Raw genomic sequence first — 10,240 nt, forward strand, 5'->3', positions numbered from 1 at the left:
ACTGGTTTCGACTCGTTTCGAATTCTAAGTTTTCCACTACGTTGTTACCGAAGATAACGAGTGTACGTCAGCGTCACTTGCTTATGCTGAAGCGAGCTGATGGACTGAATGTCAAAGTCTGAGACTAAAAATATTATACACTCTAATAACGTAACAGTTTCATCTACAATAGGATTTCTAATCGGAGCGTTTGCAGAAGGTATAGATGATCGATAATAGATATATAGTGCAACAACTTAATGATGCACCCCTTACGTCAATCACCGCATTGAATACCTCCCAAACAGATGACGACATCTACGCAACAACTCACGACTCGTCAGAAAGAACTCGAGGACAAACAACAAACACCAAACGATAGGGAAAAACTCCATCAGATGCTTCACAGGCATCAGCGAGCGAAGTACCCGTTCAAAACGACAGTGTCATCTAGCACTGAGTAAGGGTAGTATTGATCAGTAGACCAGCCTTGATGTGAATTTCAGTCGGACTCTCAATCGTACCCTGGATCTTCTTTATGTGGAACATATCCATCAACTTCTGGAGAACATCATCGTAGTTGGAGAAGATGATATCAGTACCATCTACTTGATAGTCGCATCCGGCAGTCTGGCCGAGAACACTCAGAGTGGCGCGTCCAGATTCAAAGTCAACGCTGAAGTCTTGACCGTACAAGTTACCGCAGTAATTACCATTGAGACCCACCGTCTGGGTAGTTGTGGTTACTTTAATCGTAGTCGTGGCTTCAGTAGTAGTCGTCTCAACTGTCGTAGTAGTCACAGGCTCTGTAGTGGTTGAAGCAGTTGTAGCAGTCTCAACAGCGGCGGTAGTGGTCGTAGCAGCAGCAGCGGTAGTGGTCGTAGCAGCAGCAGCGGTAGTGGTCGTAGCAGCGGCAGCGGTAGTGGTCATAGCAGCAGCAGCCGTAGTGGTCGTAGCAGCGGCAGCGGTAGTGGTCATAGCAGCAGCAGCGGTAGTGGTCGTAGCAGCGGCAGCGGTAGTGGTCGTAGCAGCAGCAGCGGTAGTGGTAGTGGTCGTAGCAGCAGCAGCGGTAGTGGTCGTAGCAGCAGCAACGGTAGTGGTCGTAGCAGCAGCAGCGGTAGTGGTCGTAGTCGTGCTCCTATGAGCAGTGGTAGGATGCTGAGTTGTAGTAGCAGGCACGATTGTTGGTTGGATACTGCAGGCCAGGGGCTCCCCAACACAGTTGGAATCAGCGGGCTCGAAACAAATAGAACCGTCACTCTTCTTGATCAAGCCGAAGCAGACGGAAGGAGTTACCCAGGACTTGCAATAAGATCCGTATTTCGAGCCTGCACAGCCACTCACATTGGAGCACATCTGAGAGCACGGGTCCTCAGTGGCCATGACGAGGGAGAGGGCAGCGACGAAGGCCGAGAATGAGACGATGAAGGAACGCATAAGACAACTTTGAAACACTGACAATAGGAATACATCAACAGAACTATTGAATGATCCACACTAACGAGTCGCAACGCTAATGTCACTCTAGCGTTGCGTCGTAAGAGAGACATGAAGGATGCCTAGCACATCACATTGTCTATTGATATGACACTCTGAGGAAAGAAGACGATTGTGACCCGGACAATCTTGGGAGAGGTATTGTGTAGGAAGGATTCGTTCTAAAGCGTATAGTACAAGAGAATATATCCACCGCTAGCGTGAGAGCCTTCTCGGTGTTGATGCCAATATCATGCGTGGAGTCGCAACAACTGGCACCAACGTTGCCTCGAGGACCATCATGAGCATGGTGTCGACCCCTGAGACTTCACTTGTTCCTCTCGCTGTTGAAAATAGAAGGAGAGTGTCAGAGTCTATAGTCGCAAGAAGGACTCCTCGGTATCGCAATTCTCAATGTGACTCGTGCTATTCAGAAGCTACTGGGATCGATCACCAATCATTGATGTTGAGAAGGAGAGGTATCCAGTGACCGTCTGGCATTCTTCGACGTATTGAATTACTCGGGAGTATCAAGATCAACGAATTCTGGGTCTGCGGAGTTCGTCCTTCGAAGCGAACTCTCAACGGTGAGCGATGGCAAGCCTAGCATAGACAATCCGCCAGAATTCACCTCTCAATAGAGCGCTGAAGATTTATCGACCGCTTCATAAGGTTTAGTACGACGTCGACAAAGCGCAGACTCTGATCAAGCTTTTGATGTATGAATAGTCACACGGCTCGTACTGTTCGCGCCAGTGTATCGTTGCGGCGAGCCAACGCAACAGTAAGTATGAAACTCATGCCACGTCTACACCTTATTCCATTCAGAGTAAGTCTACCGTTGGGGCACTGTTGGACCTTGGGGCATCTCTGTCTGACAAAAGTGATGTCGTGGTATCGCAATCCCCTGCTGGATAGCGGCGACTTGGGCTTAGCTTCCTTCGATGCTCGTGAGAGTTTGTAGTTGGTGTTCTGTTGCACAGCGGTATGGATAGAATTAGGCTCTTTTCAAGATGAGGGTGTTGCTCACTCGCCAGTTGCACATAGAGTGCTGTTTATGATGCTCGACGAGACAGCTTGCTCATTCTCACTATCACTAGTATCCGGGTTATGACCAACAACTGCGAAGCCAGAGATTATATACTGTTAAAGTAGAAACGAATAACGTAACTCCGCGATCTCCTTAAGTGATATCGCTAGGAGAAATACTCCACAATTCTCAGAAACGCCATTTTAATTGATGACTCCGATAACTCTGTCCCGAAAAACTGGTTTCGACTCGTTTCGAATTCTAAGTTTTCCACTACGTTGTTACCGAAGTTAACGAGTGTACGTCAGCGTCACTTGTGAATGCTGAAGCGAGCTGATGGACTGAATGTCAAAGTCTGAGACTAAAAATATCATACACTCTAATAACGTAAAAGTTTCATCTACAATAGGATTTCTAATCGGAGGGTTTGCAGAAGGTACAGATGATCGATAATAGATATATAGTGCAACAACTTAATGATGCACCCCTTACGTCAATCACCGCATTGAATACCTCCCAAACAGATGACGACATCTACACAACAACTCACGACTCGTCAGAAAGAACTCGAGGACAAACAACAAACACCAAACGATAGGGAAAAACTCCATCAGATGCTTCACAGGCATCAGCGAGCGAAGTACCCGTTCAAAACGACAATGTCATCTAGCACTGAGTAAGGGTAGTATTGATCAGTAGACCAGCTTTGATGTGAATTTCAGTCGGACTCACAATCGTACCCTGGATCTTCTTTATGTGGAACATATCCATCAACTTCTGGAGAACATCATCGTAGTTGGAAAAGATGATATCAGTACCATCTACTTGATAGTCGCATCCGGCAGTCTGGCCGAGAACACTCAGAGTGGCGCGTCCAGATTCAAAGTCAACGCTGAAGTCTTGACCGTACAAGTTACCGCAGTAATTACCATTGAGACCCACCGCCTGGGTAGTTGTGGTTACTTTGATCGTAGTCGTGGCTTCAGTAGTAGTCGTCTCAACTGTCGCAGTAGTCACAGGCTCTGTCGTCTCGTTGAAGCACTTGTGGTAGTCTCAACAGCGGCGGTAGTGGTCGTAGCAGTGGCAGCGGTAGTGGTCGTAGTCGTGCTCCTATGAATAGTAGTATGCTGAGTTGTAGTAGCAGGCGCGATTGTTGGTTGGATACTGCAGGCCAGAGGCTCATCAACACAGTTGGAATCAGTGGGCTCGAAACAAATAGAACCGTCACTCTTCTTGATCAAGCCGAAGCAGACGGAAGGAGTTACCCAGGACTTGCAATAAGATCCATATTTCGAACCTCCACAGCCACTCACATTGGAGCACATCTGAGAGCACGGGTCCTCAGTGGCCATGACGAGGGAGAGGGCAGCGACGAAGGCCGAGAATGAGACGATGAAGGAACGCATAAGATAACTTTGAAACACTGACAATATACATTAACAGAACTATTGAACGATCCACACTAACGAGTGGCAACGCTAATGTCACTCTAGCGTTGCGTCGTAAGAGAGACATGAAGGATGCCTAGCACATCACATTGTCTATTGATATGACACTCTGAGGAAAGAAGACGATTGTGACCCGGACACTCTTGGGAGAGGTATTGTGTAGGAAGGATTCGTTCTAAAGCGTACAGTACAAGAGAATATATTTGTCGCTAGCGTGAGAACCTTCTCGGTGTTGATGCCAATATCATGTGTGGAGTCGCAACAACTGGCACCAACGTTGCCTCGAGGACCATCATGAGCATGGTATCGACTCCTGAGACTTCACTCATTCCTCTCGCTGTTGAAAATACAAGGAGAGTGTCAGAGTCTATAGTCGCAAGAAGGACTCCTCGGTATCGCAATTCTCAATGTGACTCGTGCTATTCAGAAGCTACTGGGATCGATCACCAATCATTGATGTTGAGAAGGAGAGGTATCCAGTGACCGTCTGGAATCCTTCGACGTATTGAATTACTCGGGAATATCAAGACCAACGAAATCTGGGTCTGCGGAGTTCGTCATTTGAAGCGAACTCTCAACGGTGAGCGATGGCAAGCCTAGCGTAGACAATCCGCCAGAACTCACCTCTCAATAGAGCGCTGAAGATTCATCGACCGCTCCATAAGGTTTAGTACGACGTCGGCAAAGCGCAGACTCTGATCGTGTTTTTGATGTATGAATAGTCACACGGCTCGTACTGTTCGCGCCAGTGTATCGTTGCGGTGAGCCAACGCAACAGTAAGTATGAAACTCATGCCACGTCTACACCTTATTCCATTCAGAGTAAGTCTACCGTTGGGGCACTGTTGGACCTCGGGGCATCTCTGCTTGACACATGTGATGTTGTGTTAGCGCAATCCTCTGCTGAATAGTGGCGACTTCGGCCTAGCTTCCTTCGATGCTCGCGAGAATTCGTAGTTGGTGTCCTACTGCGGAACGTCATGGCCTCTCTAACCCGATGGGGGTGTTGCTCACTCGCCAGTTGCACATAGAGTGCTGTTATTGATGCTCGACGAGGCACTTTGCTCAGTCTCACTATCACTAGTATCCGGATTATGACCAACAACTGCAAAGCCGCTGATCACACCTGAAGGCATACAGCAGTTACATGTCGCCTATCAGCTGCTACGACTCCGACGAGCCCCATGATGTCGTAGTGAATTATCTTTCCTATTGAATTCCAATATCATACCATCATTTTCTGGCTCATCGCGCTTGCCCCAATGTGAGCAACGTGCTAGTTGGCGTACTGGGGTTATTCCATGCTCTTGCGGATTTCCTAGGCCCGGCATTCTTCGACGATTCATCGCTGTCTGAGCTGCTTGGTGATTCTGAGCTTCTGAGAGTGTAAGCTGCTTACCAACCTCGAGATGAGCTTGAATACTCGTCAATCGCCTCCTCATCCATGGCTGTTGTTCGTAAAGCCTCGACCCGTTCGTTCTTGGTCATTAGACTTTTCCTCAACACACGCGCCTTGTTTCTGATGAGTTTCGTGACTCGAGGATCTTCAGGATCGGAATACGTGCTCAGGAACTGAGAGACCATCATGAATTTGCCTCTGGTGATGCACCGTGGATGCTCATCAGCAACGTGTAACCGGTTTCCCGTGGGATTATCGAATTCGTAGGGCTTTCACATTCTCGAATATCTCTGTCGAGAGGGTCTCTCACGTTCAAAGTATTATCGGTCGTACCAGGAGCCGCTGACTAGCATCGAAATGTTCCCCACGTGCACACTCTCGCCATAGTTCAATACTGCCATCCTTGAGTAAATGCTCGAGCAGCTCAAGACCCGCTAGCACATAACGCCAGGAAGCGGCTGACGGTGTAACAGCGAAGGCTAGTAACTGCGAGACTTAGGGATTATCCAACCGGGTTCAACTAATAATCAAATGTGATGCTGTTGTAAAAGCCCATGCGGATGCGAATAGAGTAATGGCAGTAGTCTGGACCGTCACTGAGTTAGTCTCAGCTAGGTTGATAATATCAGTTCAACCGTTGATATCAGCGGAAAAGGCCAAGATGAGAGACATGCGTGAACAAGTATCACTTGCATTATCCCTTTACGGGTAGCTTGATCTCTGTAAGTTGCCTGGCATATAGTTTCGATATAATTCGCGTCGTTAGGAGAGCCCCCGCCACTGAAGTAGCCTGCGTGGTTGTCACAGCTCAAAAAACGTTCTGTCACCTGACGATAGCCGCAATCAGTGGGGGACTCTCAAGCCGATTAAGAGTAACGCAGCAAAGAATTTCACTTGTGTGAATTTCATAGCAGTTCGCGAGAAGATGGTAGACGTACTTCAACAGGACTCAGATCTTCGTCCAGAGTGCCTGTGATTGTGCGTTTCATCCATGATGACAGCAGCCTCGATGCTTTTTGGCTGGTGGTGAACGAGTGAACGCTTTGGTTAGCCATTAGGCTAAAGCTTGAGGGCAGAAGTTGTCATTGGAGACAACCCAATTTCATCGGTAATACCACATTTCGTCAAAGAACACGAAATTGGCGGCAGAACTTGACGCCGTGCACCTCTTATATAGTGAGTCGATCAATTCACCAGAACAACTCAGACTAGAAGCTAATATTCCTCAGAAAATACTCTTTTGAGACGGCGGACTGCCATCGTGTTAAGGTGATAGTGATTGAGCTTGTAATACACTGATGACGTCACAAAGCCACTTGATAAAGGGGGCACAGCTCGCTATCTCAAGCCTCTCATCGGGGGAGTGGGCACCCTGAAAACAGCAGGTTATGTTGACATTAAGGTAGCAGGTCCCTACCTTTACAGTAGGGCCGATGCTCACACACTCCTTCACAGACGATAGACGCGACATGAGCGTACCGCACTCCAAGCCAGCATGTATGGTATATATACGAGGAGTGGATGTCGCCGGACACATACTGGTGACCACCTGCATTAACAACAGGTCTCTTAAGGGGGGGGGGATTTTTTAAGAGATCAAACGCCCGACAAATTTAGACAGTATCAGTCAATAGATCAAACAGTGGGGAGTGATAATACTTGTAACCTAGAATTACTGCACCACCTACAGTGATAACTACGAATTGATACCATCACCGATGGTTGACTTAATCGATGACATAATTCTTCACAGCGTTACTCCAACCCCCCCGGCACCTTCAACAGCTCTGAGCTCCTATCAGGCTCCCACCCCGGGAACGGACAGATGTTACCCTCATTAAACGCCCCGAATTTGTCCCCAAGCATAGCAAATTCTTCACCTAAAATCACATCACAATCAATTCCTATCCAACCAAGAACACCAACTTAGCTTACCGAGGCGTTTCATCGATTCCATTGAAGTTGACCTTGGGAAGATATGTACCAAAGCACCGTCCTCGCCGTTCCTCTTCATAGTGCGGACTACGCCAAGATTGCAGCTGGTCCTGACGGAAAGTTCACCTTCCATCAACACTTATGGTTCAATCACTTCAACCCGGCCTCGGGGTCCTCCTCCAGCTCGAGAACACCATGCTGAACTTTCTCTATCAGACTTAACAGTTTTTCAGTCGATTCAGCGGTCAATGGATCCTGCAGTGCACTCAAAGATATTTCCCATGACGCTGAGCTCTGTTACTTCTGCTACAGCGGCCGATGGGCATTCAACCAGCTCAAGTACGGCCGCAGTTTCCGTAGGATAGTCTCTGAGCATTTCCTGCAGCACAGAACCAGATAACATTTCATACCACACCATCGTCTGAACCTCGAAATGCTCCGTAATCCTCTTCGCCACGCCAGCCCAAGGCTCTGGTGTAGTGACGACCTCTGCAGCTGCTTCACGTGGGATCGCATTAGGACCCGTCCCACCGTGCACGTCAGCCACCAGCACAGAGGGTGATACCACCCCACCCAATAAACTGAGGAACGATCAACTTCCTTATACGGCGATTTGTTACCTCTTGAGGACTTTGATGCAGTTGGGGCGGTCCTCAGCGATATCGATGCCCGAGTGGCCCCCGGCAAAACCCTTCAGGGCCACTCGGTAGCGCCGCATCGACCCTTCAGGGGCTGGGGACCGATCAAGAGGCAGCCAGAATCTGAGATCTTGGCGAATCTTCTATATAGACTCGAATAGATGAGTAGTTGTATATAGACTATAGATCGAGTAAAAATCGGCGTTGCACTATTCTCAATAACTTGATATACAATCTACTGTACGTCCGTTTTATCTTATGGGAATGCGTGGAGACTTGATTTTTCTGCGGAGTCGGCGAATGTTCATCAGATTTTCAAACATGCTGAACGTAGACTGAGTATTTGGTTTTACACATTTGCATTAGGAAACGCAATTGCAGTTCATATACTCATTCTAGTTTATCTCCATAGACGGGCTCACTTGTGTTCAAAGCCACCAGCACTTCCGATGCATATCTCCCCGCTTTCCTCCGAGTCAAGGTTCAGCATGCGACCAGCAGTCACCAACTGAACACTGCAGGTGATAACAACGAAGGATGCCTCAGCCTCTACCTTCTCCTCAGCCCCTTCAGCCCCTTCAAAATTAGTTTCCTCGTTGGCAGTGAGAATAACCTCTATAGGAGGCTCCCGAGGCATAGCAGTGAGAGCCGCCAGCGCCCCAGCAATTCCCACACCATTATCAGCTCCTATAAGGAGCAATCAACTCAAAGGCCTACGAACTCGCACCTAATGTAGTCTCTTTGATAGCTTTCACCCACAGCCCGTCCGCCGACACCTTCACATTGATCGGATCCTTCTCAAAGTCATGCTGGGCCGAGGCGTTCCTATAAAGGTCACCTCTAAGTTGAGGCTCGAGCACACCCAAGGCCTTCACCACAGAACATTCAATACAGCAACAGGACAGACGACGCCGCACTGTACATACCAGTGTGAGGAATATATGTTCGGTCTCCTCACCTTGATCAGATTCGGGTAAAAGTCTTCAGGAGCCAATGAAAATTTCCTCACAATTTTCATATTCTCACCAGCACACGTAGTTAAACATATGTATATTTTCCCACAGACAGAAGCATCCCTCGGGACAACCATTCGAGCGCTCCTTAGGAAAGCCCAGTCAGAACTCTCCCACTCACTGACTGCAGACTATATCCATATGGCCTTGCAACACCACCACTGCTGGTAACTCCGAGCTGCTAGAGCGGAGATATACCTGTACGCGATAGTAATAGTAAACTAATATAGGAATATACGTTTGCTGTCCTCAACTGAGCTCGTAAGTTTATCCACAAACGATTTCGAGTAGGAGTGTACACATACCAACGATAACTTCCCAATGTTTCCTCATAGTTTTCATATTTTTCACTAACACATGTATTTGACCATATTCATATATTCCCACCACACTGCAGTGAGGGGCCGGTCAAAACAACCAACTCACATTCCCAGCCCTGTCCATGTTGCAAACCCATCCGTTAGCCTCTGCTACTGCGGCAAGGCAGTTGCGGATAGGATCCAAACGGGAGAACTTCACCGTGCCATCAAAATCTGTACCTGTAACAGTCACTGATGCTTCCTGAGATAGAGCTGCTCTAGACTCACTTGGTCTTGGTACGCTGAAGCACATCAGTGAGTACTTCCAAAAGGCCTCAAGCGCCTTGGTGTAAGTCGGGGAAGAGGATGAGGGGAAGGAGCTCTGTATGCCATCTTGCAGTTTCTCAAATACTTTCAAGTTCTCAGCGGACGTGAATCGACGCCATATCTCTGTTGGAGGAGAGCCGAGAGCCATTGATTGGAAAGTGATCCTGGTGTGGTATAACAAATCAGAAAAATCAAAAAAGCACCCTCTCCAACAAGTTGATGGAGAGGGTGCTTTGTTGTTGTTGTCGTTGTTGTTGTTGTTGTTGTTGTTGTTGTTGTTGTTGTTGTTGTTGGCAAGAACAACACCAAGCAGTGCAAAGCACACAACTGTATGGCGGTGAAGAGTCGCTGTTGATAGGACACTACTTCACTAATACACCCCTCCACATATTCTAGTCATATCCGGTTTTTCGACTCGTGCACAGCCACCACAACGAGTATCATCTTGCGGCTCAGGGAGGTATGTACTTATGCTTTACCTGATATGACCTCCAAGTTTCAGGGTCTAACTCTTCGTAGTTAGTGAGAAGTCGACGGCCGGTAAAACGTTTTCTCCACATATTCTTAGCATACACGTGTTAAAATTGCGCCTCAAAATACCAAATTTTACTCGGGGAGTATATCTATAACTCCGCTCCTGATCTAATGCTATACACCAACAGCAAGAGGATCGTTCATAATGGTATCCCTCCCTGT

General features: G+C 47.8%; 3 protein-coding genes across 3 annotated transcripts; all 3 read right to left on the reverse strand.

The window, feature by feature from the left end:
* Nucleotides 1-429: 429 nt before the first annotated feature.
* Pmar_PMAR025133 (Facilitator of iron transport 3 precursor, putative) lies at nucleotides 430-1,416 on the reverse strand (the record flags this gene model as incomplete). The annotated part of the gene is made up of 1 exon (XM_002768270.1): nucleotides 430-1,416. The coding sequence occupies one exon, from the start codon at nucleotides 1,414-1,416 to the stop codon at nucleotides 430-432; it is 987 nt and encodes a 328-aa protein (XP_002768316.1).
* A 1,735-nt stretch (nucleotides 1,417-3,151) lies between these two features.
* Pmar_PMAR025134 (hypothetical protein) lies at nucleotides 3,152-3,891 on the reverse strand (the record flags this gene model as incomplete). The annotated part of the gene is made up of 2 exons (XM_002768271.1): nucleotides 3,152-3,526; nucleotides 3,799-3,891. 2 exons carry the CDS (start codon nucleotides 3,889-3,891, stop codon nucleotides 3,152-3,154), a joined length of 468 nt encoding a protein of 155 aa, XP_002768317.1.
* A 2,705-nt stretch (nucleotides 3,892-6,596) lies between these two features.
* On the reverse strand, nucleotides 6,597-9,692 carry Pmar_PMAR025135 (Aminoacyl-histidine dipeptidase, putative; the record flags this gene model as incomplete). The annotated part of the gene is made up of 14 exons (XM_002768272.1): nucleotides 6,597-6,704; nucleotides 6,750-6,881; nucleotides 7,109-7,212; nucleotides 7,268-7,377; nucleotides 7,422-7,522; nucleotides 7,569-7,646; nucleotides 7,695-7,848; nucleotides 7,888-8,028; nucleotides 8,328-8,413; nucleotides 8,459-8,592; nucleotides 8,633-8,730; nucleotides 9,040-9,116; nucleotides 9,345-9,457; nucleotides 9,506-9,692. 14 exons carry the CDS (start codon nucleotides 9,690-9,692, stop codon nucleotides 6,597-6,599), a joined length of 1,623 nt encoding a protein of 540 aa, XP_002768318.1.
* Between the last annotated feature and the right edge of the window lie 548 nt (nucleotides 9,693-10,240).

The sequence above is a fragment of the Perkinsus marinus genome (assembly GCF_000006405.1).
Source record: "Perkinsus marinus ATCC 50983 genomic scaffold scf_1104296968888, whole genome shotgun sequence".
Lineage (NCBI taxonomy): Eukaryota > Perkinsozoa > Perkinsida > Perkinsidae > Perkinsus > Perkinsus marinus.